Source organism: Ochotona curzoniae, unplaced genomic scaffold (genome assembly GCF_017591425.1).
Source record: "Ochotona curzoniae isolate NIBS_2020 unplaced genomic scaffold, NIBS_Ocur_1.0 contig_2469, whole genome shotgun sequence".
Classification (NCBI taxonomy): domain Eukaryota; kingdom Metazoa; phylum Chordata; class Mammalia; order Lagomorpha; family Ochotonidae; genus Ochotona; species Ochotona curzoniae.
The window spans coordinates 896,431-923,891 of record NW_024465471.1 but is presented as its reverse complement, the minus strand read 5'-3'; the positions used below and the strand labels follow the sequence as shown (position 1 = coordinate 923,891).

Genomic DNA, 27,461 nt, shown 5'->3' with positions numbered 1-27,461 from the left:
GGCCGCGGAGGCGGCGCCCACGCCCCCGGGCCGAGAGCGGGTGGGCGGGCGGGCGCCGGGCGCGGGCATGCGCAGTGGGCCGCGGCGCCCCGCCCGCGCCCGGCGTCCGCCCAAGCCCCGCCCCTCGGGCCTCGCCTGAGCGCGGTCAGCTCAGCCGAGGCGCCCGCCCCCGCCGCTTAAATGGGCCGCCTAGACGCCGGGCCCCGGAAACGCTCGCGCGCTGCAGGACCGTGAGTACCGCGGGCGCCGACGGCGGAGCGCAGGTAACTGGGTGTGCGGGCGGCGCTCCGGCAGAGGGGGATGCTGTGCGCCCACAGCCGCGCTTGGCACGCCGGCAGCGACTACAGGGGCTTGCTCGCGGCTTGGCACCGCGCGCCCGCCACTGTGCGCCTCCGAGGTGGCTGACACCCGGGCAGCGCTGCGACCCGCCGCGATGTGTTCACTGTGGCTTCGGCTGAGCGCCCCCGCCTGAGCCTCTTACTCCACCTGATGCCACTATTGCACCGCACCGCCGCTCGGCGCACTTTGCTAACGTATTCTGAGAAAGTAGGGGGGATGCCCGGGGCAGCCAGCTTCCGACGCCACCATCCCCGCCCCTCCCGACATCCTGCCCGTCCCGCGACCTCAACCCAGTGAGGGCCTCAAGCATTTGCAGAGAAGGGGCCAGCGTCGGAATGCTCTTGTCTCGTCCCACAGACAGCACCATGGCAGAGCAGGTGGCCCTGAGCCGCACCCAGGTGTGCGGGATCCTCCGAGAAGAGCTGTACCAAGGCAATGCCTTCCACCAGAAGGACACACACATATTCATCATCATGGGTGCTTCGGTAAGTCCCCCCCAAGCCCCGAGTCCTCAAAGTGCACTTCATGGAGGACACAAAACCTTCTCCAGCTCGCTCTTCATGCCAGGGGTTGAGGCCACACCACATCCTATGTATACACGGACAAGCACTGCCGAAAGCAGAGCTTAGCTGTGAAGTGGAGCATCAAGTCCAGGCAAGGCAAGACCCTTAGGGCCGCTCTGTCTCAGCTGCTTCCTGCGTGCACAAATGGTCCATAGCTCCCATTGTTATTGCAGAAGACACTGCACTTGGACAAGGCTTTCCAAGGGCTTCCGAAGGCTGCTCGGCAGCTCTGCCCCAGCGACCCTGCTCCCACTACTCAGCACCTAGAGCTCCCATGGCAAAGGCCAAAGAGCAGGGCCCAGGCCACTGGACAGCACTGGGAGAGATGCTGTTGAGTTTTCACTCTGAACCCATGCTGTGCTCGACGGTTTGCTCACAGGGTGGCAGCCATCTTTGCCATGAACTCACATCCGCACTCTGCCACCACTCACAGCATGGCACATGACTAAGGACCCACCCCGAACACTATCTGCTGACTCCCCAAAACCTTAACGCCCACAGAAGGTGCACAAGTGGGGCACACAGGGCTGCAGGCTGGACCCGAGCCCAGTGCCACCGGAAGAGCCATACGGTGTCAGCCACGAACCTTAGTCTCAGTAGCCAAGGGGCATTCCCAGTCCCCGTCCACGTGCCAGGCCTAAGAGTGTGCACACTTTGACCCAACCTGGAGCAAGGGCCCCTTTTCAAAGCTGCACTGTTCCTACCTGGCAGATGGGTGCAGTGGGCCTGCGGCCTGGCCTTCAGCCGGGATTGGGCAATGCTGCTTCATTGCAGCTTGTGGAGTTCCTCTTTGATTTCCTTCCAGAGCGAAGGGGGTGCAGGCTCCGGGAGGCAGTGCAAGGGGTAAGGGTCCTGTGAAGAGCCTCGCTACTCACTGCTCCCTCCTGCAGCGAGAGACCAGAGCAGGGTGGGCTTGATGGGCGGGCTCTGTGCCTAGGCACCACCTGGAGCAGTCCCACCCAAATGCCTCACTGGCTACAAAAGGTAGGCAGAAAAAAAGTAGGCAGGACACCTGGGCATACGGAAAGCCATGGGTTTCCCAATCCTTCAGCACCCACGAATTCATTAGGGCTTCTGGACCCCAATAGCCACATGCCTTGCCTCTGTATTCTGGGGGGCTCTGGCATTGAGAAAAGTGACCAACGAGGAGGGCCTGCCATGGCATTCCGTGCGCACAGCACCACAGATGCCCCAGAGTCAGAGCAAGCTTAGCATGACCTAGAAACAGAAAGGAGGCCAGCTTCTGGACAGACCATCACAAGGCAGGCCAGCCACATGGCCACACATTGGCCTCCTCCCTGTGCCATGGCTTGCCCAACCCTCCCCACCGTGCCCACTTTCCTTCCTGGCGGCAGCGCACAAAGCCAGCTCAGAGTCCCCTCGGCGGCCCCGCTATGCCGCTTCCCCCTTCCCAGCAGGAAGGAAGCTGAGCTCCGGGCGTGCTGTACCGCAGAGGAGGGAGAACCTCAGAACCCTGAGAGTACCTTGCTCCACCTGACAAGCCCTTGGCCAACGCAGTCCTGGCAGTCCGCAGGATCGGGGCCAGCTCTCCGATCCCTCCCTGTCCTCAGCACAAGTCTAGGCTGTCTCCCCCCAGTCTATAAGATTCTTGCTGTGTCATGATGTTGGCACTGCCCCAAAGGCCCAATGAGTCATGAACCCCGGCGTGTAGGAAGGAGGCCCTTTTTGTTGGGTTCTCAGATGTAGCTCACCTCAACAGCTCCCCTGAGTGAGACCCAGGATCCCACCGCAGGGGGCTCGGGAGCCTGCCCCCCCTAGGCCACCAACATGGGCCACCATGATGTGCATTCATAAAGCAGTTGGCTGTAGCCAAACCCCAGGTGACTCCAGGCAGGTGACAGAGGAAGCCCCTTTGCTCTGGCCTGGCCACATATTGGTGCTAGAGACCTTAATCAGGACCTGCGTCTCCTGGGGTGGGCACCGCTCCTGCTACGCTCCTTACACAACAGGAGGGGTTGCCAGAGATGGGAAGTTCCCGGGCCACAGCTGCACGGCGTTTCCTAGGGGCTGCCCATAGCCAGTCCTGCGGAGTGTAGGGTGAGCTCATGGCCACAGGCTAGCCCCAAGTGCTGAGGGCCCCGCGAGAGGGAGCAGCCAATTCTGCCCTTGCCCCCATAGTCCTTAGTCCTACCTAGCCGGTCTCTCAGGTGACTCGGGGGCCCAGCCCTGAGGTCGCGGGCACAGAGCTGAAACAAGGTGAGCAGGTTCTAGCGTGGCTAATCCCAAAGGGAAAAGGAAGGACAGACGGCTAGGGGTGTGGGGCAGTGTGACTCAGCAAGACTGGTCCCAGCCTCGGCCCCGCAACCTGCTCCCGCCCGCTGTGTTGAGATTTGCTCCTAAGCAAACACAGCCTCTCACTGTTCCCCCGGGACCAGTTTACAGTTCACCACACACTGGCCCTGTCTGCCCAAGGCCCCACAGAGAGGGGAAGCCAGAGGTGGGCATTGTTGGGTGCCTGTGGGGACGGGGGGGGCGGGGGGCAGGCCTCTGAGCTGGGCAGCACAGGCAGTGAGCAGCCACGCAGGTGTCAGTTGGGGAAGGTAGGGGTGACGGGTTCCCCTGGGCTACTAAAGCCAGTTGGCAGGGACTTGGGACACTTCCCTGAACACACCAGATCATGTAGGGGCACTCCCATCCCCCGAGGGGCCTGGTGCTGGCACAGAAGTCAGACAGTAGGCATCCATGGGGTGTCTGTGCGGTGCCCCCCTGTATGGCTCCGATGGCCCCAGGAGGATGTTGCCCAGAAGGATGCCTTCGGGCACTGTTGAGAAATGGCAGAGTTGCCACTTGCACATCCTGAGCAGGGCAGTGGGTGTCCTCCGCATCGGGAGCCCCTGGGACACGGCCCCGAGCGCTGGCGAGCTCCGCGGCTGCCCTGGCTCAAAGCAGAGGGGCCCTCCTGCCTACCTTGGCACACTTGCCTATACTGGTTCAATCGGAACACTTAGCTCAGGCAGTGGGAAAAGCTGGGCCTAATGCACTTGTTAGATGGCGGGTCAGGGCCTCTGGCAGCTGATGGGTTACCTTCACATTCCCTAGTCTGCTCCTTCAGACCTGGCACTGGCTCTTCTATCCCAGCTGAGTCAGAGCTAAGCAGGCCCAGGCCCCGCCACTGGGGCTACTCCCCATGGAGTCCCAGAGCCCTGGGCGGCAGGGCTCCCCACCCCTGCGGGCCCGGGCACCTGATTACAGGGCTGAAGATGAAAGGGCATGCTCCCTGTGCTGCTCAGCACCCTGGCCCGGCTGCCCCGCTCCCTCCCCTCCCTAGCACCTGCTTTATCAGCTTCCAAATGAAGCTGCCAGGCTCACTGGCGCCTGGGCTGGGTGGGCAGATCAGCCCAGAGGGTGAGAACTCTGAAACCCCTCCCAGTGACTGGCCAGCCCACATCCAGGCCCGGCTGTGCTGAGCTGGGCGCTCTGCCCTCTGCATGCTCCTCAGTCTCCTTTCCGGGCTCTTGATACTCTGCGGGTTCACGAGTGTATTCAATCAGTTTCTTCCAAAGGCCAAGGACTTCTGTCGGCTGATGACATCGGCGTGCCTGCCTGAGCACACAGGTCCCCAAGCAGGGCGAGATGACGCCCCTGCAGCACAGCCGCTCGAAACAACACTGCTTCCTGCTTGCTTGCTTCATTCGTTTGTTTATTGGAAAGGCAGATTCACAGAGAGAAGAGACAGATCTTCCATCCACGGGTTCACTCCCCAGGCGGCCGCAACAGCTTGAGCTGCTCCAACCCAAAGCCAGGAGCCTCTTCCGGGTCTCCCACACGGGTGTCCCAAAGCCTTGGGCCGTCCTCCACTGCTTTCCCAGGCCACAGGCAGGGAGCTGGATGGGAAGTGGAGCTACAGGGATTAGAACCGGCTCCCATATGGGATCGTGGTGCGTACAATGCAAGGACTTTAGCCGCTAGGCTACACGCCAGGCCCTGCTGTATTTTCACTCTAGTTCTGTGCTAAAGCTCCTTGGAAAATGGCAAATATTTGCCTAATTGGAGTCCTGGCTGCTCTACTTTTGATCCAGCTTCTTGCTAATGTGTTCAAGTACGTGGGTGCCCGCCATTCATAACAAGTTCCTGCTCCCTGACTTCAGGCTGGCCTAGCCAAGCTGCTGTGAGCTTTTTGGGAATGAACTGGCAGATGGAAGATCTTCTCCCCCCCGCCCTCCCCCCCCCCGTCTCTTCTAGTCTGCCTTCTAAATAAGTAAATAAATCTCTTCTTAAAAACATTTATTTATGGGCCCAGTGCGATAGCCTAGCGGCCAAAGTCCTCACCTTGAATCACTGGGATCCCATATGGTCGCCTGTTCTAATCCCAGCTGCTCCACTTCCCATGCAGCTCAGTGCCTGTGACCTGGGAAAGCGGTGGAGGACGGTCCAAAGCCTTGGGACCCTGCACCCGCGTGGGAGACCCTTATGAGGCTCCAGGCTCCTGGCTTCGGATCAGCGCAGTTCTGGCTATTGCTGTCAGTTGGGGAGTGAATCATCGGAAGGACAATCTTCCCCTCTGTATCTCTGCCTTTCCAGTAAAAATAAATAAACCTTTTTTAAAAAAAAAAAAAAAAAAACATTTACTTATTTATTTTTACTGGAAAGGCAGATTTTATAGCGAGATGGAGAAACAGATCTTCCACCTTCTGGCTCAGTGCAAGTGGTCACAAAGGCCAGAGCTCGGCTGGTCAGGAGCCAGGAGCCAGGGGCTGCATCCAGGTCTCCCCTGTGGGTGCAGGAGCCCCATCTGCTGCTGCTTTTCCAAGCACATTAGCAGGGGAGCTGGACCAGAAATGGAGCAAGCGGGCCCGGTGCTATGGCCTTAGTGGCTAAAGTCCTCGCCTTGAACGCACTGGGATCTGATCCCATATGGATGCCGGTTCTAACCTCGGCAGCCCCACTTCCCATCCAGCTCCCTGCCTGTGGCCCGGGAAACCAGTGGAGGACGGCCCAAAGCCTTGGGACCCTGCACCCGCGTGGGAGACCCGGAAGAAGTTCCTGGCTTTGGATTGAATCGGCACAGCACTAGCCGTTGCGCTCACTTGGGGAGTGAATCATCGGACGGAAGATCTTCCTCTCTGTCTCTCCTCCTCTATATATATCCGCCTTTCCAATAAAAATAAATAAATATTTAAAAAGAAAAGAAAGTTGGGCCCGGCGCGGTGGCGCAAGTGGTTAAAGGTCCTCGCCTTGCACGCCCGGGATCCCATATGGGCACCGGTTCTAATCCTGGCAGCCCCGCTTCCCTTCCAGCTCCCTGCCTGTGGCCTGGGAAAGCAGTGGAGGACAGCCCAAAGCTTTGGGACCCTGCACCCGCGTGGGAGACCCGGAAGAGGCTCCTGGCTTTGGATCGGCATAGTATCGGCCCGTTGTGCTCACTTGGGGAGTGAATCATCGGACGGAAGATCTTCCTCTCTGTCTCTCCTCTCTGTATATCCGCCTTTCCAATGAAAAAATGATAAAAATAAATCTTTAAAAAAAAAAGAAAAGAAAGTAGAGCAGCTGTGCCTCCCACTTAGCGCTGTGCCAACAGCTCCCCTGCCCTGCCAGCCTGCTGGCTCCTTAAGAGGATTGTTTTGTTAGCATGTGGTAAGAGGCTTGGCTATTCATTTTCTTAGTGGTGTATTTACAAAAAAATCTCAATTGACCAATTATAATGATGGTTTTTACCGCCTAAGAAATCATTGCCTGATGTCACTGCTTTTTTTTTACTGATCACATTTCGTTAAGTTTCGTGGATTGTGATGACTTCCGTTCTCGGCCCCTGCGCGGCTGCAGCCGTTTGCACCTGCCTGCCTTAGCCCCGCGCGGGCCATGCGTCCAAGCTCTTGTACTGGGCGCCGGAGGAGGTGAAGGGGCTGTGCTTGGAGCCCCTCCTTAGTTACCGCTTTGTGCTGTGTCCAGGTCATCTTCCCAACGGTGCTGTCTCTATTTGTGCAATTTAGCAAGGCTGTTATGGTTTTTGTTTATTTGTTTATATTGGAAAGGCAGATGAGATTTACGGAAAGGAGAGAGAGGAAGATCTTCCATCCGCTAGTTCACTCCCCAAGTGGCCACAATGGCCAGAGCTGAGCCGATGCGAAGCCAGGAGCCAGGAACTTCTTCCGGGTCCCCCACGTGGGTGCAGGGTCCCTAGGCTTCAGGCCCTCTGCTGCTGCTTTCTCAGGCCACCAGCCGGGAAGTGGAGCAGCTGGGACCTAAACAGGTGCCCATGTGGGATCGCAGTGTTTGCACAGGGGGGACTAGCCTCTAGAGCCACCGCAGCAGGCCCCACGGCCCAGATTCTAATCACGCGTGCTTCTGCTGCCGTAGGGCGACCTGGCCAAGAAGAAGATCTACCCTACCATCTGGTAAGCACGCGTCTGCGCCACCTCAGCCCGGGGTGCAGCCCGCTCGGCCGGGCCTCACCGCAGCCCGCTCTGCCCTCAGGTGGCTCTTCCGGGACGGCCTCCTGCCCCAAGACACCTTCGTCGTGGGCTATGCCCGCTCGCGCCTCACGGTGGCCGACATCCGCCGCCAGAGCGAGCCCTTCTTCCGGGTGAGTGCTGGCCGCGTGCTCCCGGCGGGCTGCGGGCGGGCCGGGCGCCGCGGGCACCCCGGGCACACGGGCGGCGCTTCGCCCCCAGGTGAACCGCGACGAGGAGCCCAAGCTGGAGGAGTTCTTCGCCCGCAACTCGTACGTGGCCGGCCAGTACGACGACCCTGCCTGCTACCGGCGGCTCAGCGAGCACGTGGGCAGCCTGCGGCAGGGCCCGCGCTGCAACCGCCTCTTCTACCTGGCGCTGCCGCCCACCGTCTACGAGAGCGTCACCAGGAACATCCACGCCGCGTGCCTGAGCCACACGTGAGCCCTCCCGCAGAACCCCTGCAGTCGTTCTCACCAGGAGGTCCCTGGTCGGTTCTCTGTGAGGACAGCCTTTTGTAAAACTGCTGCCGCCCGTCCCGACCCTCCCTGGAGCTCCCCGGCCGCTTGCTCCCGGGCGTCTAGGATGCTCCCGAGCAAGCGCACCCGTGACCACGCGATGCACGGCAGGCTCACTGCCGCTTCCTTCGAGCGCCGCGGTGCCCGTGAACGACGGCCGCCAGATGGTGCCGCTGCTGCGGGAGAAGCCAGCTTTCCAACACCCGCCCCCAACGTCCATAGGTTTCTCCTCTTCCGCTTTGGAACAGCCGAGATTCTATGGCAAAGAGCAGGTCCTTTTCTTCCTTGACAACCAGTGTGGGAGCGGTACCCCAATCCCCGACCCGCACCCCTCCCACCAGCTGCCAGGACCGTGCCACGGTAACAGGCAGTCCTGGCTTGCCACCCTAGCTGCTAGGCAGACCCGAGAGGGGCTTCACGTGACCACAGGCGCGAGGGGTTTTGTGCCAAAGCAAAGGTCCCCGGGGCGGGGCAGGGGTGGCAGTGAAGTGCCTTGACTCCCGCCAGAGGCTGGAACCGAATCATTGTGGAGAAGCCGTTCGGGAGAGACCTGCAGAGTTCGGACCAGCTGTCCGACCACATCTCGTCGCTCTTCCGCGAGGACCAGATCTACCGCATCGACCACTACCTGGGCAAGGAGATGGTGCAGAACCTCATGGTGCTGAGGTGCGGCTGCGGCGCGGGCCCTCCCGCACGGCCGCGCGGGCCGCCCGCCCTGACGCCCCGCCCCGCCCGCCCCTGCAGGTTTGCCAACAGGATCTTCGGGCCCATCTGGAACCGCGACAACATCGCCTGCGTGATCCTCACCTTTAAGGAGCCCTTCGGCACCGAGGGCCGCGGCGGCTACTTTGATGAGTTCGGCATCATTCGGTGAGAGCTGCGTCTCCCGGTCTGCTCGCCCAGCCCGTGCCGCAGCCCCGCCGTCTCACCGCGGCCTCCCGTGTCTCCAGGGACGTGATGCAGAACCACCTGCTGCAGATGCTCTGCCTGGTGGCCATGGAGAAGCCTGCCTCCACCGACTCCGACGACGTCCGGGATGAGAAGGTAGGAGGAGGTATGCCCTGCCGCCCCCGCCCCGGCCCAGCGCGCCGGAAGGCTCACCGGCCCGGCCCTCCCCCAGGTCAAGGTGCTGAAGTGCATCTCAGAAGTGCAGACCGACAACGTGGTTCTGGGCCAATACGTGGGGAACCCCAACGGAGAGGGAGAGGCCAGCAAGGGGTACCTGGATGACCCCACGGTGCCCCGCGGCTCCACCACAGCCACCTTCGCGGCCGTCGTCCTGTACGTGGACAACGAGCGGTGGGAAGGTAGGTCCGGCGCGGGCGTGTCTGCTCCCAGCCCCGCGCCGCCCGGCCCGGCCCCACGCAGCCAGCTGTGCGCCTTGCTCACCGCCCAGGGGTGCCCTTCATCCTGCGCTGCGGCAAGGCCCTGAACGAGCGCAAGGCCGAGGTGCGGCTGCAGTTCCGGGACGTGGCGGGCGACATCTTCCAGCAGCAGTGCAAGCGCAACGAGCTGGTCATCCGCGTGCAGCCCAACGAGGCCGTGTACACCAAGATGATGACCAAGAAGCCCGGCATGTTCTTCAACCCCGAGGAGTCCGAGCTGGACCTCACCTACGGCAACAGATACAAGAACGTGAAGCTGCCCGACGCCTACGAGCGCCTCATCCTGGACGTCTTCTGCGGCAGCCAGATGCACTTCGTCCGCAGGTGAGCCGCGCCGCCTGCTGCCCGCCGGCCCCGCCTGCCCCGCCTGCTGCCCGCCGGCCCCGCCTGCCCTGCCTGCTGCCCGCCGGCCCCGCCTGCCCTGCCTGCCCTGCCTGCTGCCCGCCGGCCCCGCCTGCCCTGCCTGCTGCCCACCTGCTGCCCGCCGGCCCCGCCTGCCCTGCCTGCTGCCCGCCTGCCCCGCCTGCTGCCCGCCGGCCCCGCCTGCCCTGCCTGCTGCCCACCGGCCCCGCCTGCTGCCCGCCAGCCCCGCCTGCCCTGCCTGCTGCCCACCTGCTGCCCGCCGGCCCCGCCTGCCCTGCCTGCTGCCCACCTGCTGCCCACCGGCCCCACCTGCTGCCCGCCTGCCCCGCCTGCCCTGCCTGCTGCCCGCCTGCCCCGCCTGCCCCGCCTGCCCCGCCTGCCCGCCTGCTGCCCACCTGCTGCCCGCCGGCCCCGCCTGCCCTGCCTGCTGCCCACCTGCTGCCCACCGGCCCCACCTGCTGCCCGCCTGCCCCGCCTGCCCTGCCTGCTGCCCGCCTGCCCCGCCTGCTGCCCGCCGGCCCCGCCTGCCCTGCCTGCTGCCCACCGGCCCCGCCTGCTGCCCGCCAGCCCCGCCTGCCCTGCCTGCTGCCCACCTGCTGCCCGCCGGCCCCGCCTGCCCTGCCTGCTGCCCACCTGCTGCCCACCGGCCCCACCTGCTGCCCGCCGGCCCCGCCTGCCCTGCCTGCTGCCCACCTGCTGCCCACCGGCCCCACCTGCTGCCCGCCTGCCCCGCCTGCCCTGCCTGCTGCCCGCCTGCCCCGCCTGCCCCGCCTGCCCCGCCTGCCCGCCTGCTGCCCACCTGCTGCCCGCCGGCCCCACCTGCCCTGCCTGCTGCCCACCTGCTGCCCGCCGGTCCCGCCTGCCCTGCCTGCTGCCCGCCTGCTGCCCGCCGGCCCCGCCTGCCCTGCCTCACGCTGTCCCTGCCCGTCCCCCCAGCGATGAGCTGCGCGAGGCCTGGCGCATCTTCACTCCACTGCTGCACCGCATCGAGCGCGAAAAGCCGCAGCCCATCCCCTATGTTTACGGCAGGTGAGGGAGGGTGAGGGAGGGTGCCGGGGGGTCCCGGGGGGTGGGGGAGCAGTGCCGGGGAGCCCCCACCTGAGTCCCTGTGCCTGTCGCTCCCAGCCGAGGCCCCACGGAAGCAGATGAGCTCATGAAGAAAGTGGGCTTCCAGTACGAGGGCACCTACAAGTGGGTGAACCCCCACAAGCTGTGAGCCCCGGCCCCCACCCCGCCCCCTCCCCACCCCCAGCCACCCCTCTGTCTCTGTCTTGTACACCACCCGACTCCATGTCGGGAGGACTTTGGGACCACAGGCCTCCCCTCTCCACTCATTGCTGCCGCCGCCAAGACCACTCCAGCCTGGGACTTCTGCGGGAGCCGGCCAGCTCTGCCGCAGGGACCATCCCGTCTGCCTGCTGCAGCCCTGTGGCGCGGGCCCAGAGCCCGCAGAGAGGCCGCGGGCCAAGGCACACTCCTTGCTGGCTGTGCGCGAGCTCCGGGGGAAGGTGACCTGCGCGTGTCTACGTGGGAGGACCTCCGCTCCAGCACACTGGCCTCGGGGCCGCTCCACATTCCTCACCTCCAGCCACGAGGGCCTTGTGCCGCTGGACAATGGCTAAGACCCCTGCACTCCACGGTCACCCCCACCTTGGGCCCTTCCACCCAAGTCCCTGCCATTAAATTTGCAAATAGCCTGGCCTGTTCCCTTGTCTCCCTGCCCATGCCCTGCACTTGCCCTGCCTGCTTCCCACCAGCCATCTGGGGTCTCACGGGCCTGCTGCTGCATGCAGTTGGGTGGCACCCTGTGCTGTGCCGCCTCCTGAGCCCTCCGCACTCAGCCCCACCTGCAGCTTCCACTGCCTGTGGTCTGGGAGGCCCAGCACGCCCTGACCAAGGCCCCGGAGGCCGCACTGGCTGAAGGATTTAGCTCGAGGAAGCAGTGTGTGTTGTGACTGATAGCTAGGGTCGTGTCTGGCTTTGTGGCCTAAGCAACTAGTATGGAGCTTATCTCTGGCACCTCCTTAGTGGTACAGAAAACAACAGCGGTGGCTCTTGGATCCTCACACGGTCATGAGTACCCAGAACAGCCCTGTTGCCACACATGGCCGTCTGTGAATCTGGGGGACACTTCACTGCATCCAGCAGGCCGCCCCAGCATTTTCCCGTAGCCTCTGTCCTGAGCTCAGCAAGGCACGTAGCGGGAACTAACCCGAGTTCGTTCTCACGTACAACTGGGGCCGTCTGGGAACAGAATGATTGCATTGTGACACGGTGGCCTGGCCACATCCTCCCCCTTTGGGCACTGCTGCTCGCTGCATGACGCCCCCACTGCAGGCCAGAAACATAACTATCCTTTGTGCTTGTACTGTCTGGGAGTGAGCCAGGCTGGAAGAAAGGCCTGTGTCTACCCCTGCTCTGCTCACTGCCCACACGCCCAAACTGCAGCCTTGCATGGTGCTGCGGGGAGGCGCAAGCAAGGTCACCTGGTCTCCAAATAGAGGAGGCGGCAGAGGCCCTCAGGGGCCTTCCTCGCTCTGTGTGCACAGCGAGCGCACTCTGTCTTGCTTGTACCTGTTGGCCCCTGGAGAGAGACATGGCCCAGGCCAAGACCTGCCCTTGCAAGCTGATGGGCACAGCTGCACACCAGGCACAAGGCTGCTGCCCTTGTCTTCTTGGCGCCGTGTCTTTTGAACCAGGCCAGCTGCCTCTGCTGCCCTCCAGAATAAATGAGGTGCCCCCTGCTGGGGTGGGGGCAGGAGACGCCAGGACAAGGCACACCACCCGCACAGAGGCCGCCTCCTGTTCTGAAGATGCTTGGAGACTTGCTCTTGGTGGAAAGTGTTCCGTCTCCCTTGTCACCAGAGGGCATCTTGTTGGTACTGCCACCCCCCACTCCATAATCCCAGACCGTAAACCCCGGCCAGCATGCTGGGTCCCCAAAGTTTCAAATATGAGCCAAAACATGCCGAGGTGTGAGATCCGGAGCAGGGCAGGGGAACTTGATGAGGACAACAGTGTCTGGGAAGTCCACGCGAGACAAGGGCGAGGCTTCTCGCCTGCACTCGGCACCTGGCCTTGAATGAGGCACAGGTGAGGCCATGCAACGTGGCCTTGAGTCTGAGTGGCCAAGGCGCCTCAGCGAGTAGCACTGTGGGGACGAGTGCCGCACGGAGGCTGCCGCCCACAAGCCCTCTGCCTGTCAACCCTGACGCCCTTAGTCTCACTTGGGTGAGCCCGGCTGTCACGTGAGGGAAGAGGTGTGGCGCTGGGTGCCAGTGAGGCCCAGCAACTACGCACTCGCTCAGGATGTCAGCACTGGGAGGAGCTGGGTGAGAGCGATCAACGGCAAGTACCCAGGGCCGTGCGTCCCTGGCAGGCTCGAGACTGCCTACTGCAGCCAAGGTGGCCGCGTTCAGTTGTCACCCCCAGTTCTGGATGCACAGAACAGGAAGCACCCGTCAGCTGCTGCTTGCTCTACTGAGAGGGTCACGGGAGAGCCGAGGAGTGTCTGGTCGCCAGTCACCTGGCCCCTCACTCAGCCAGGGAGGGCCAAGGCCCCAGGCGGCGTTGTCTCCCTCAGCTGATGGCGATGTTCTAGAACTAGAATGTTGACAGCTGCGTGGCTTTCGGGGCATTGTGCCCTGCAAAAGAGTGCGTTCCATAGGATGCGCATGGATCCCAGCCCGGTCTCATCAACCATCACTTGAGCTATCAGCGTGGCTATCACAGGACCTGCATGCCACACACGTGGGGCTGCTAGCTCCTGACTTTAGCTTGGACCAGCCCTGTTTCCTGGCTGTTCTGGCCACATGGGGAAGTAAACCAGCAGACGGAACATTTTCTCTCTCTTTCAAATAAGTAAGTACATGTCACATGGAAAATAAAAAGATAAAAACGTTGGACCCAACACGGTGGCCTAGTGGCTAAAGTCCTCGCCATGCACGGTGCCAGGATCCCATATGGGCACCGGTTCTAGTCCCGGAAGCTCCACTTCCCATCCAGCTCCCTGCTTGTGGCCTGGGAAAGCACTGGAGGACGGCCGAAAGCCTTGGGACCCTGCACCCGTGTGGGAGACCTGGAGGAGGCTCCTGGCTCCTGGCTTCAGATTGGTGTAGCTCGGCCATTGTGGCCACTTGGGGAGTGAATCAACAGATGGAAGATCTTATTCTCTGTATATCTGATTTTCCAATAAAAATAAACATTTTTAAAAAGATTAAAACTTTGCAGACACATACATATGCGTATATATTCACACCATAGCATGTGAACGCCGACCCCAAGTGGCCGTGTAGCTGCTTAGTTAGACAGACACAAGCTTTCTTTCCTGAAGATGAAAACATTTTGGAGCTAGCTCGAATTGGTCTCTATACAACAGTGTCAGGTGTTCAGGATATATTTGACTTATTTGAAAGCCAGGCTTAGACACAGAGATGAGCGAGCCTTGCATGGGTCGCCGAGGTGATCGGGCCTGCAGGACCTTCCGCGTGGCCAGCCAGGAGCCTCCTGCAGCTCTCCCACGCGGGTGCGGGGGCCCGAGCACTTGGGCCGTCCTCCACTGCTCTCCCAGTGCGTTAGCAGGGAGCAGGGTCAGAAACGGAGCAGCCAGAACTTAAAGTGGTACCGACAAGAGATGCTGGCATCACGGGAAGTGACTTAACCTGCTGGGCCACAATGCCTGTCCCAACCGTATGCTTTAAAGTGATTATATTAACTTCAATTTACCTTTTAGAAAAAGGCCTAGGATTTGTGGCATAGTGAATAAAGTATCCTGCTGATGTAGACCCTGCGTGTCAGTTCAAATAGGGGCCTGCACCCATGTGGAGGACCTGGGGAAGGCTACTGGCTCCTGGCTTCAGATCAGCTCAGCTCCAGGCCTTGCGGCCACCTGGGGAGTGAACTAGTGGATGAAAGATCTTTCTTTCTGTCTCTCCTCTCTGTAAATCTGCCTTTCCAATCAAAATAATAAATTTCAAATAGTAGGCCCAGTGCAGTAGCCTAGTGGCTAAATCCTTGCCGTGCACACTCTGGGATCTCATGTGGTCCCGCTTCCCATCCAGCCATAAAAATATTTTTTTTAATAATATAAAATACATTTCTCTTTTTTAAATATTTATGTTTTAATTTTAAGCTTTTTTTATTGACTTTTTTAAGATTTATTTTATTTTTATTGGAAAGTCAGATACACAGAGAGGAGTAGAGACAGAGAGGAAGATCTTCCATCCAATAATTCACTCCCCAAGTGGCCGCAACGGCCGATGCTGAGCCGATCCGAAGTCAGGAGCCCGGGACCTCTGGGTCTCCCACACAGGTGCAGGGTCCCAAGGCCTTGGGCCATCCTCCACTGCTTTCCCAGGCCACAAGCAGGGAGCTGGATGGGAAGTGGAGCTGCCGGGATTAGAACCGGTGCCCATATGGGATCCCAGGCGCGTTCAAGGTGAGGACTTCAGCCGCTAGGCCACCATGCTGGGTCCTAAAATAAATTTCAAATACTTGGGCCGCTGCAACACACATGGCGGCTAAGCGTGAATTTGCAGCTGCTGGCTGGCTTTGGTTTCACTGCCTCAGGCATCGTGGGCATCTGGGCAGTGAACTGGGAAACAGGAGCAGTGTGTGTGCTGGTAATATCTGACCTCTGAGGTCAACAAATACATACTTTTTAAAAGATCATCAAAGTGGGCAGTGGGAAAGAGGAGAGAGGTGATGGCTACTGAGTGCAAACTGGCCAGGCAAGAATCAGGCCACGGCACATAACAGAAATGCTGACTGTATCCCATGTACAAATATGACATGGCCACTAAACTTTTGTTTAAGGATTTATTTGTATTGGAAAAGCAGATTTACAGAGAGAAAGCTCCTCCATCCGCTGGTTCACTGCCCAAATGACCACAACGGCCAGAACTGAGCCGATCCGCAGCCCAAAGCCAGGAGCTCTTCCAGGTCTCCCACACGGCTGCAGGGTCCCAAGGCTTTGGGTCATCCCCAACTGCTTTCCCAGGCCACAGGCAGGGAGCTGGATGGGAAGTGGAGCAGCTGGGATTAGAACCGGTGCCCATATGGGTTCCCAGCACATGCAAGGAGAATGTTAGCCACTAGGCTTTCACACCAGGCCCTTAGCCAAACATTTGTAAAAGACATGAAAGTAACTGTACTGGTTTTGCCCTTTGACACCAAAGGAAAGCAATCCAAACCAGAATAAATGCTTAGTAAATCAGTGCCTAGAAACACAGTCCTGGACAGCAAAGCAGAAACAAGGGATTATTCAAAGCATCTAGAAGGGCAAAAAATATTCTCTCCCTGAGCAAATGTCTTTCCTGTATGAAGGTGGACTGCCTCCAGAATCCTGCTGCGGCAAACACATCCCGATGCACAGTGCCCTTGAGGCCTGTGTGAGATGCTGGGTTAACTCCGTGCCTCCCGGGGACGAGGGACACCCAGAAGGACATTCAACCCCCAAACAGCAGCCAATGTCACACAGAAAATGAGCTAAAATCCAGGGATCCAATCAGATTCGGAGAACGTAGAGTAATGTACAAGAGCAGGACGACAAGATGCAGTGGCTGCTCGTGTTTCTCACTGATGTAGCATACTTATCTTTTTTAAAAAATATTGATTTATTTTTATTGGAAAATCAGATATACAGAGAGGAGGAGAGACAGAGAGGAAGCTCTTCCGTCTGCTCATTCACTCCTCAAGTGGCTGCAACGGCCGGAACTGAGCCGATCCAATTCCAGGAGCCAGGAGCTCTTCCAGGTCTCCCACGCGGGTGCAGGGTCCCAAGGCTTTGGGCCGTCCTCCACTGCTTTCCCAGGCCACAGGCAGGGAGCTGGAAGGGAAGTGGAGCTTCCGGGACTAGAACTGGCACCCATGTGGGATCCCGGTGCGTTCAGGGTGAGGACCTAAGCCGCTAGGCCACGGCGCCGGGCCCAGCATACTTATCTTTTTGAACTACATGATTTCCCTTTAAAATGATATTGTATCTTTTAATATAAGGAAATTGTTCAAATATATGACTTGTGATTTAACTTTTTGTGAAGAGCATTAAAATTCCTTTCTTACACTCTTCTTACAATGACAACCTGTAACAGTCTGGTCCCTGTGAGACGTGCCAACGCCCAGGAAGGAGAGAGGTGGCGTGAGCGTCCATAGCGCCCAAGGGCAGGTCTGCAGGATTCCCGCAGAGTGGGGACGCAGGGCAGGGCGCGGCGAACGAGCCCAGGACAGCAGAGCCCCACAAGCTGCTGGCCAAGGTCCTCACCCAGAAGGGGGCGCTCTGGAGGACACCCAGGCAACAGTTGCAACACGTTCATGGGCCTGCTCTAATGGGTGCGGGGAGCTGGGCACAGCGAGAACTCTCCTGAGACAGCCAAAGCGGGAGCCAACGCGAGAGCGACCATGGAGAACCGAGCGCTGCCCTCGGCACTCACACCCACACGCTGGCCGCCCGGACCGCCGACCGTGTGGCTGCCCAGGCTGGATGGCTGTGTGGGAGAGGGGAGATGCTGGAACAGCCAAACCACACCACACCAGAGTCCACACCAGGACTGCCAGGATTCAGCACTTCATTCAGGAAGGAAGGAAGTGGAAACACAAAAGGTGGGGCAAGGAATTTCTGGGGAAACTATTGCAAAGTCAGATACACAGAGAGGAGGAGAGACAGAGGAAGATCTCCCATTCCATGCTTCACTCCCCAATTGGCCGCAACGGCTGGAGCTGAGCCAATCTAAAACCAGGAGCCAGGAGCCTCTTCTGGGTCTCCCACACGGCTGCAGGGTCCCAAGGCTTTGGGCCGTCCTCCACTGCTTTCCCAGGCCACAAGCAGGGAGCTGGATGTTAAGTGCAGCTGCCTATATTAGAACCAGCACCCATAAGGGATCCTGGCGCATTCAAGGCAAGGACTTTAGCTGCTAGGCCACCGCGCTGGGCCCCGAAATAAATCTTTAAATAAATAAATAAATAAATAAGGCAGGCAAGGAACAGCATGCTGAGCTGGGGGCAGCATGCAGGTTGCCCGAGTAAGGGGTCTGGGGACTTACTAGAACGGGAGCGAATGAGGGCAAGTTGACAGGGGAAGAATGACTTCTGGGGTCTTCCACAGATTTGGGCCACTGCGGTTGCAGGTGGGCAAGGGAGCTGAGACAGGGTGGTTTAGAGGGGAGAGATTAGAGGACATAAGTGGTCAGGTCAAGGCCCCACCCACATGGAAGACCTGGACTGGGCCAAATAGCATCACTCACCTCCCATCGGCACACCCCAAAGCTGGGGCTGGGGGCATGCCTCCCTGGGCTAGGCTGCAGTACCTGCCTGTGAGGCTTAGGGCGGGGGGTGGGCCCGGATCGGGGGCGGATTCTGTATGGGACTTGTGAGCCCACCTCTGTGCGCCTACAGCACCCACCGGTTTGCACGGAGAACTGGGGGTGGTGACTGGCAGAGCCAGGCTGGACCATGGAACTCACCTGACACTCACAGGAGCCAGAGCTGGGAGGAGGCCGGGTTGCACCAGTCTGCAGCACCCGTTGGCACATGCAATGGCCAGGACTGAGGACAGAGCATGCTGAGCGGGGCCGTGGCACCCCGCCAGCACGTGTGAGATCTGGGGCTGGGAGAGGGCTTGGCAGGCACCTGTGGGCACTCAGCTGCACTTCTCCGCAGCCCAGCAGTCACTACTGCTTACAGTATAGTGTGCGATCTTGCCAGATGTTTCACACATCTGCGCACGTTCATGAGAGGGCTTCAAAAACTCATCGAAATGGGCGCAAAAAAATGTTAAATTCATGTGAAGTGTTTTCATAATATGCATTTCCCAGAAATTTGTTGAAGACTTCTGCATGGTAAATGCAACCAATGCCCTCGATTATACACTTAAAATAAGTAAGATAACAGATGTTCCAGCAGAGGTATTCTACGCAGGATCAAGGCGTGTGTGCTTCCCAGGGCATACTAATTAGCCTGTGGTGTGCGTTGGGCCACCCGTGCCTGGAAGCCCGTGCCTGTCACCGTGTCAGCTCGGCAAAGCACTGCAAGGATCTGGCTGCTCAGCACTCCCACTCCGCTTTTACTTCACACCACGGGCAGGTGCCCTCTAAGTTTTATTTGAATGTGTGCACATTCTGCATTTTTGTTCCTCCAGAAGAACAATCTTCTTCTTCTTTTTTTTTTTTTTTTCCTCACCTTGTAAATGGGAAAAAAGGTCCCAGAGGGAACAAGCAACTTGTGCAAGGCTGCCGAGGAAGGCACTGACTGCCTGGGAGGGAGTCCCAGGGCTCGGGCCTCTCACCCCATGGAGTCTTGGAGGCAGGGGGAGGGCCCATGGCTTGATCTCCTTAGAGAGCTTAGTAAGCTCTTAGGTTTAAAATTTAAAATAAAATAGAAAAAAATTGAAATAAATTTACAGCAAATTCCTTAATGGATGGACTTCAGGGCAATGAGCATTTGTTCCCCTTGGGGTTATGTCTTGTTGGATTACGATTGGCTGGAGTGCCGTATGGACTCGTGATCTGCTATTTCTAGTGTGCTCTATTATCACTGAGCTCCTTTAATAAAGACTCCTTAATAAAACTTAAAAAAAAATTTACAGCAAATTCACAGTTCCATTGACATGCCAAGTCCAGGAGATGGGAGGCATATATTTAAGACTGTGGAGTTTGGGTTACAGAAACCAGTTACCGGCTTAACAGAAAAGAGAGCCTGGACTGACAAGCAACAAACCTTGCCTGTCACAACAACAATAACAAAAATTTCTTGAGATCAAAGTGACCCCCACCTGCGTGGCTGATAGCCATGTCGCAGGATAGCTGAGCGGAGGCAGCTGGAGCAGTCGTGAGGGGGAGCCTACCCCAAGCTAAACAAACTCAGAACGGCAGGTTTCCTCTTTAACATGCATTTGCTTTAAAGACAGAATGGTGGGGAGGGAGGGAGTGGGTGGGCGAGGAAACAGACAGAGGTCTTCTACGTGCTCTTTGCAAGACATGGGTTAGGTGGCAGCCAGGAGCCAGGAATTTCTTCCAGGTCTCCCATGCGGGTGCAGGGTCCCAAGGCTTTGGGCCGTCCTCCACTGCTTTCCCAGGCCACAGGCAGGGAGCTGGGTGGGAAGTGGGGCTGCCGGGATTAGAACCGGTGCCCATATGGGACCCGGTGTTGAAGGCAGTGGTTTACAGGGCAGCAAGCTGGCACAGATAAAGATAAAACTAGGATGTAGCCCCTAAGCAGTCCCCTCCCCCGCGACTGCCGATTCCAGCGCTCTGTGCTAATGGCCTGGGAAAGCAACAGAAAAGGTTCCCAGAGCTCGACTCTCTACCTCTTACCTGGGGTGAAGGTCCTGATTCCTGGCTTTGGCCTAAGCACGTCCTGACTGGTGCGTCTTTGGGTAGTGAACCATGAAGTGGCAGGTGTGTCTGTCTCTGTCACGCCGTGCCACTGCAACACAGTGGGGACGCGCCGGTAGGAAACGAAGCCACTTTTTGGCAGGTTGGCTCAGGCTTCTGGAATTCTGCAGGTTTTTCCCAGATTCACTTCTGTAACTTCTGTGTTCCTGAAAAAGTATTTTATATAGGCATCGTATTATATTAGCAATTTCAGCTCAGTTTTTGAAAACAGGGAATTTTCTGACTATACTCCCACGCCCGTTTCCCTCTTCCCAGGCCTTGGGAACCGAACCGAGCAGGGCACGGAGCTCGCGTTCCAGAGGAATTCCAGCGCGCCCTCCGGGGCGGGGCCGGCGCAGGGCCTTCCTCCAGTCCCCAGGGAACCGGGACCGGGCCTGGGCGGAGCCCGGCGGCGACGGGGGGCGGAGCCGGCCTTGGCCCCGCCCCGGCCGCCATTGCCGGGCCTGCAGGACCGCTCCGCGCCGCTCGCTGGCCAGCCCTGGCCGAGCTCGGGAGCCGAGCGGCCGGCGGGCCAGGGCACCCTTCTGACTGAGCCTGTGTCTCCCCACAGCCAGGCAAGTTCCCGGAAGGCCGCTCAGGTCTGCATCCTTCTGGCCTGGGGGAACGGGCCGAGCTCGGGGCCTCGCACAGGAAGGGGCCAGAGTCCTCGAGAACTGCCTCCACGCCCGGGGTCTGGAGACTCCGGTGGGCATGACTGCGAGCCGCTGCTTTCCGGGGCCTCTCCTGGCCGGGCGGGGCTTCTCCCGGCATTGCCGGGGAGCTCGGCCTGGCCGGGTGCTTGGTTGGAAGAGCAAGTCGCAGCGCGGACGGTGCCCGCCTCTCCCGCGGGTGCCCAGCAGCCTTGCCCCTGACCTCCACCCAAACCAGCTCTTCCTCTTTCTTCCCCCTCCCCCCCCAGCGCGCACGGTCCCCAAACAGCGCACCTGCCGGCGGTCCCAACACAGCGGGAGAAGTGGACATGAGGTTGGCAGGTGGGTGGCTTCCACGGTGCCCCAGCATCCTGTGTCCGGAGAAGCGTGCGTGGCTCACTGGGTTTGCTTTGGGAAATGGACTGTGCACAAACACTCAGTCAGTACCCTGAGTTAATTTGAACATGGGATTCCTTCCATTTGTTTGCACCTTGTTAATTTCTTTTTAATTTCAAATGCGTTTTTTAAAAGATTTACTTATTTTTGTAGGAAAGGCAGATTTACAGAGAGGAAGACAAAGAGAGAAAAAAAAAATCCTTCCATCTGCTAGTTCACTCCCTGAATGGCCACAGGGCCTGGAGCTGAGCTGATCTGAAGCCAGGAGCCAGGAGCTTATTCCGGGTCTCCCACACGGGTGCAGGATCCCAAGGCTTTGCGCCGTCCTCCACTACTTCCCCAGACCACAGGCGGGGAGCTGGATGGGAAGTGGAGCAGCTGAGACACAAACTGGTGCCCATAGGGGATCCTGACACTTGCGGGGGGGGGGGAGGGGGGGGATTAAGTTCATCCATTGCACCGGGCCCTCAAACAGCGACTTAAACTGCGCACCAAGTAACTAGCTTTCTTTGCTGTAAGATGACACATACTGAAAATTCAACTGAACTCTGCCAAGGGAGATCTTCGGATTCCGCCCACAGAGGAGCAGGCACTGGTCGTAAGGATCGCAGGGCTGGGATGCAGTAAATGAAGCCACCCTTGGGATCCCTGAGCCTCAGACTGGAGTAGCAGTTGGAATCCTGCCTGCTCCGCTCCTGCTCCAGCCTGCTGCTAATATTCCTGGAAGGCAGCAGACGATGGCTCCTGTGTTGAAGGATGAAAGATGTCTCTTTTTCTACCTTTCAAGTAGATGAAAATAAACATTGAAAAAGATTCCAAACCAACATATTTTTAAAGAAAATGTTAGGGACATGCACTGTGACTAGGAGGAAGGAATAGAGACAGCGTGCAAGTGAAAGGAGCTGGTCTTTGTTGTAGCAAGTTGAGCGGATACCTGCAGGAGGGCTGGAGCCCCCTGCTGGCCGTAAACACTAGGAAACCTCACAGAACCAACTCGAATCCTCCAACGGCCTGGGAGCACCAGGCTTGTCAGAGCTCGGCCTGGCAGATCCTCCCAGCCAGACCCCTTGTGGTCCCGTAGTCCCTTCCTCCCTGGTGGCAGAGGAGGCCTGACTGTGAAAGGCCACTGTGGAGTGCCTTCGTGTCTGAGGTGGGCTTCCCCCTGTCTGCCCTGCCCCTCCAGGTCCCCTGCGCATCGTGGCCCTGGTCATCGTCGTGGGCCTTACTTGGTTCATAGGCAGTATTCTCCTGGGCGGGCCCGGCAGTGCTTTCCCTCGCATCCAGCAGCTCTTCACCAGTGAGTGGGGGACCCTGCACTGCCCACTGCTGAGCTCCAGGGGGTGGCTCAGCTGAGGCCTGGCCTGGGCTGGATTGCCAGGGCGTCTCTGTTCTGGTGCTGGCAGACCGTCTGTAGCCACTCTCCACCTGCCTCTTCGCGTCAGCTTAGCCTTCCTACTGTCACCGGTTTATTTCCAGTGGCCAAGAAGGCCAGAAGCCACAAATGAGAATTCTCTAGCTAGCTGGACTCAGTGGGGCTTGCGTGCAGCACCGTGGGGAAGGCCCTAGCTGCTCCCTGCAGGCCTTGCACCATGCTCTGACCCGGGGAGAGGCCTCTGTGTTTTGCTAACAGCAAGCCCTCATCCAGCACTTCTCACAAGTCCAGTTCGCCCTTTCCCTGAAACAAACAGTTTTGCATCTGAACAGCATTTCTGCTTGAGCAGGGAGCATTCCGGTCTCAGCCTGAGCCTGGCCACAGGCCCTGGGAGGCCTCAGTGCTAACAAGCAATTCTCTGTCCCCACAGGCCCAGAAAGCTCTGTGACAGCAGGTAAGACTCCTAGCTCCTCAACCCCCACTTCTGTACAAGCGTCGCAGTCGGGTCGCTTGCAGACTGTACACCTAGAAAGGAAGTCGCCAGAATACAGTGCTGGCTCAGGCTTGGCAGCGCTTGCCTCAGCTTTTCTGGTTCCCATTTTACTATCTGTAGCAAGGAGAAACTAGGCCACAGCTTCAGAACTTGTCATAGAACTCTCCTCAGGTAAATATACACAGTAGCACTTAGGTCCTGTCTGCAAGCTCTTCCCTACATCATACCAAAAGTTGCCTTTGCTCCTTCCGGAAACCAGCAGGGCCTTTAATGTTGCTGTTTCTGGTAACATTCTACTTGCACTTGGATGGATAGATAGATCTTCTCGAATAAAAGCTCTCTTTCTCCTTTATGAACCCTAAGCAGAATCCGCTTGACCATCCGTGTATCTACCAACACTCTGTTGCAAGCAAGTTAGGTCTTTTCTAACATCTTCAAAGTCTATGGCCTCTACCCACCTACTGCCCCCATTGCAAAGTCATTTCCATATTGTAGCCATTTGTTACTGAATCACCCCTACTTTGTGGTTCCAAAATCTATCAATTTCTCTTGACTGCACAACAGAAGCTAATAGTTCTAGAAGCCTGAAATCAAGGCTTCTTGTCACCTTCCACATGCCTGGGCTCATGCTTGTGTCGTCTGAGTCGGCCTCCACAATGAGGTGGCCCCCTGCATGCCTTGTAAGACATTAAGCCTGTTGCAGTGAGGGCTCAGGTGACCCCACTTGTGATATCACCGGAACTAATTTCTCTGCAGCAGCCTGTTTGGAAGCCAGGTCATAGTCCGAGGGCCTGGGAGTATGCCTTAGCTTACCTGGCATGTCCTCTTGCCTCACCCTGCCATTGCCATGCCATGAGTGCGCAGCCTCCGCAGGCATGCTTCTCTCCACAATTGCCTTGGTCCTGGCTGTGCAGTAACCCAGGCCAGCCCTTCCCCTGGTTCCTTTGCTCGCAGGAGTAGCGAAGCGCCTTTTCCCTGCCATCCCTGTGGCAGCTGCCGTGAGGCACAGACTATCTGTACAAGTGCTTCTGACGTTGGCCTGGGCTACCACCCCTTTCCTGCTGGTTCCCTGTCCCGTGCTCGCTTGTTCAATCCTGTGGGTCATCCCCCTCTCAGATCTCAGGTGACCCCCGGGCCAGGCCCGTGGGTCACACCTACTGTTTCTGCCCAGAGCCACGGGCCAGGAAGTACAAGTGTGGCTTGCCCCAACCATGTCCTGAGGAACACCTGGCCTTCCGCATGGTCAGTGGAGCCGCCAACGTCATTGGGCCCAAGATCTGCCTCGAGGACAAGATGTGAGCTTCCTTTGGTGAATGGGCTTGGGGACGGGCTGAAGGTCGCGTGTGGGAAAGCAAAGCACAGCTCCCTTCTCCTGCTAGGCTCATGAGCAGTGTCAAGGACAACGTGGGCCGTGGGCTCAACATCGCCCTGGTGAATGGTGAGTTCTCTGTGTGGTGTGCTCAGGGGTCAGCGTGAACAGGTGGGAGCCGTGCTGGGACCTACTGCCCTCCTCCCCTGCCCCCTGCCTGGGGTACTTCAGGGAGTTAGCCCTGGCCCTCCCCTCCAGGAATTCCCAGGATGGCCTAGGAAAGGGGTTAATGAACAAAAGCACACTAGCACTAAAGAGCTAGAACATTTCTTCAGGGGCCTCAAATGCCAGCAGAGGCCCCATAGTTTTGAATGGGCTGCACCTGTCCGGAAATGGAGATGGTGATGGGGTTGGAAGGACATGTGACAAACTCTCCGAAGGGCTGTACCCATTTGACCACCTCCTGCCCTATCCTGAGTCCGTCTCTGTTGACACAGGGGTCAACGGGGAGCTCATCGAGGCCCGGGCGTTTGACATGTGGGCTGGAGGTGAGTAGTCCTCACTCTTAGGCTTCTCAGCACCGCCTATGGGGAGCTGTGTGCAGGAGCCATTTCCGGTTCCAGGGATGGCCCCAACTTCCTACTCCAGTATGTCCCTGCACACACCTGCTCCAAGCCCTGCTTGCTTTTCCCACTTGGTAATCAGGGCTCGGTGAGGGAGAGATGCTCCCCAGGGCCTGTGCCCGTCCATTACCTCCCACAGATGTCAATGACCTGCTCAAGTTCATTAGGCCACTGCATGAAGGCACCCTGGTGTTTGTGGCATCCTACGACGACCCAGCCACCAAGTGAGTAACTGCCTAGGCCCGCTTAGGCCTTGGCTCTGTGCAGTGACAACTCATGTCTCCTCCTTCCACATGGCAGGATGAATGAGGAGACCAGGAAGCTTTTCAGCGAGCTGGGCAGCAGGAATGCTAAGGAACTGGCCTTCCGGGACAGCTGGGTGTTTGTGGGGGCCAAGGGTGTGCAGAACAAGAGCCCCTTTGAACAGGTATGGTGTGAAGTCTGGCAGTTTGGCCAGAGCACCAGGCCTCATGGGCTTCCTCCAAGTCTTGCTCCCATAGGACTCTAAATGGAGAAGCCCTGGCCACCGCCCCCCCCCCCCCGGAGTGTCTGCTCCCCACTTGCTACTCACTCTGTGCTGTGTGCCAGGAGCTGGGCAAGAGGCAGTTCTGGCTCTCCATAGCATACCAACACCTGATGGTTTGGGGAAGGTTCTAGCCAAAGAACAGCTCAGTCCCATAGCCACTCCCCAGCCATCTTCCTGCTCCATGCACAGCACACAATACAAGGGAATGGCCAGCTGGGCCCTAGTCTGTTTCCGTCCCTGTCCAAGGGCTAGGCCATGACTTCCTGCCATCCTGCCCACAGCATGTGAAGAACAGCAAGCACACCAACAAGTACGAGGGCTGGCCCGAGGCACTGGAGATGGAAGGCTGCATCCCACGGCGAGGCGTGGCCAGCTAGCATGCAGAGCACCGCGCCCCAGAAGCAAGGACACTGGCAGTGATGCCAGCACAGGGCTGAGGCCCATGCCCACGCCTCAAGGTGAGGCAGGAGCATTCCCTGGCCCTAGCACCTCAACTCCAAGGTGTGAACAAATCTTGGAGACAGATGGTGCTGCTCTAGGGGCTGGGCCCTTTGCACCTTGTCGGGGGGGGGGGCTCAGGGCCTATTTCCTCTTTCTGAAACCATCCCCCCAGAGCAGGCCCTAGTGCACCCTGTTCTTCAGGCCACATCCTGCCTGTTTCCTAGCTACCTGGCAGGTTAGTGTCTTCTAGTACTGGAAGTACCAAGTTCTGATGAGTCATAACCCCAGTGCAGACTGCCTCACGCTCACCCTGGGCCTGATCACAGTGCCTTACCAGAGGGCCTGCCTTCTACATGACCTCTTAATAAAGTCTTGGCTCTCAGCGGGATCCAGCTGCTGTCATCATTGGAGAGCCGTGGGTGCTGCTGTATGAAGGAGGGGCGAGCGCTGAGATTTGGAGTCTCCACCCGCTTCCCCACAGAGCCCTAGTCTCCACTGTGCTCTACAGTGGCTGTGGAGCTGCCATCACCTAGCCTGGTCCAGGAGAGATGGTTGTGTGCACCAGGGCTGCAGCAAGCTGACCCTCTGCACACAGGGCCTGCAGGGACAGGGAGAGGAATGCAGGGGCTTTTCTTCGAGGCCAGCAGGTCTCCCAAGAGAAGTGAGGGGTGACTCCCTTTGGTGTGTTGGAGGGTTCCTCATAGTTGCAGTCCTGTGCTGTTAAGCGAGAACCGGTTCCGCACACAAGTGGTCTGGGCTCATGGAAGTTGGTCTGGACTAACTAGATGAAGGTACTAGTGCACAGTGATGACTCGAGGGCCTCTCAGGATTCCTGAAGGTGGCATGGTAGGAGGTGGCATGGAGAGACATGCTGCAGTGGGCATCCAGAAAAACGGGGTGAAGTAGTTCTGATGCCACCCAGAGGCCAAGCAAGAGAAGTAAGGAGGCCCCCGCTCAGTTGTCCTGGAGACAGTGATCCCAGTAGCCAACATGGCAAGACTTCATGTGCTAAGCACAAAGGAACACGCTTTCCCATAGGCCCTCTGGCAGCGTGGTCTCCTAGAGCCCTCTATTGACCTTTGGGGGCACTCTTGGTGCACATATGAATTAAAGATTTCCTGATACTTGAGCCTGGCATGATAGCATAGTGGCTAAAGTCCTGGCCTTGAACGCACCAGAACCCATATGGGCACCAGTTCTAATCCCAGCGGTCACACTTCCCACCCAATTCCCTGCCTGGGAAAGCAGTGGAGGACGGCCCAAATCTTTGGGACCCTGGATCCACGTGGGAGACCCAGAAGAAGCTCCTGGCTCCTGGCTTTGGATTGGCTCAGCTCTGGCCATTGCGGTCGTTTGGGGAGTGAACCAACGGACGGAAGTGCTTACTCTCTGTCTCTCCTCCTCTTTGCAAATTTGCATTTCCAATGAATAAAAGATTTTATTTTTATTAGAAAGGCAGAAGTATAGAAAGGAGCTCTTCTATCTGCTAGTTCACTTGCCAGATGGCCACAATGGCTGGAACTGAGCCAATCCGAAGCCAGGAGCCAGGAGCTTCTCCTGGGTCTCCCACACGGGTGCAGGGTCCCAAGGCTTTCAGCCGTCCTCCACTGCTTTCCCAGGCCACAAGCAGGGAGCTGGATGGGAAGTGGAGCTGTCAGGATTAGAACCGGTGCCCATATGGGATCCTGCTGTGCACAAGCCAAGACTTT

General features: G+C 58.5%; 2 protein-coding genes across 3 annotated transcripts; both read left to right on the top strand.

Moving 5' to 3' along the window:
• Positions 1 to 127: 127 nt before the first annotated feature.
• G6PD (glucose-6-phosphate dehydrogenase) lies at positions 128 to 11,274 on the top strand. 2 transcript variants are annotated; one of them, XM_040974637.1, is made up of 12 exons: positions 128 to 263; positions 697 to 824; positions 7,221 to 7,258; positions 7,338 to 7,446; positions 7,535 to 7,752; positions 8,338 to 8,496; positions 8,575 to 8,700; positions 8,781 to 8,874; positions 8,951 to 9,137; positions 9,227 to 9,539; positions 10,515 to 10,607; positions 10,704 to 11,274. In XM_040974637.1, exons 2-12 carry the CDS (start codon positions 705 to 707, stop codon positions 10,792 to 10,794), a joined length of 1,548 nt encoding a protein of 515 aa, XP_040830571.1. In that variant the 5' UTR covers positions 128 to 263; positions 697 to 704; the 3' UTR covers positions 10,795 to 11,274. The 2 variants fall into 2 exon arrangements, with proteins under 2 accessions (XP_040830571.1, XP_040830572.1); XM_040974638.1 differs by having other exon boundaries at positions 137 to 230.
• A 9,117-nt stretch (positions 11,275 to 20,391) lies between these two features.
• On the top strand, positions 20,392 to 26,134 carry FAM3A (FAM3 metabolism regulating signaling molecule A). The gene is made up of 10 exons (XM_040974636.1): positions 20,392 to 20,517; positions 20,862 to 20,934; positions 22,172 to 22,285; positions 22,791 to 22,814; positions 24,025 to 24,148; positions 24,233 to 24,291; positions 24,660 to 24,710; positions 24,925 to 25,009; positions 25,086 to 25,212; positions 25,593 to 26,134. Exons 2-10 carry the CDS (start codon positions 20,922 to 20,924, stop codon positions 25,686 to 25,688), a joined length of 693 nt encoding a protein of 230 aa, XP_040830570.1. The 5' UTR covers positions 20,392 to 20,517; positions 20,862 to 20,921; the 3' UTR covers positions 25,689 to 26,134.
• The last annotated feature ends 1,327 nt before the right edge of the window (positions 26,135 to 27,461 follow it).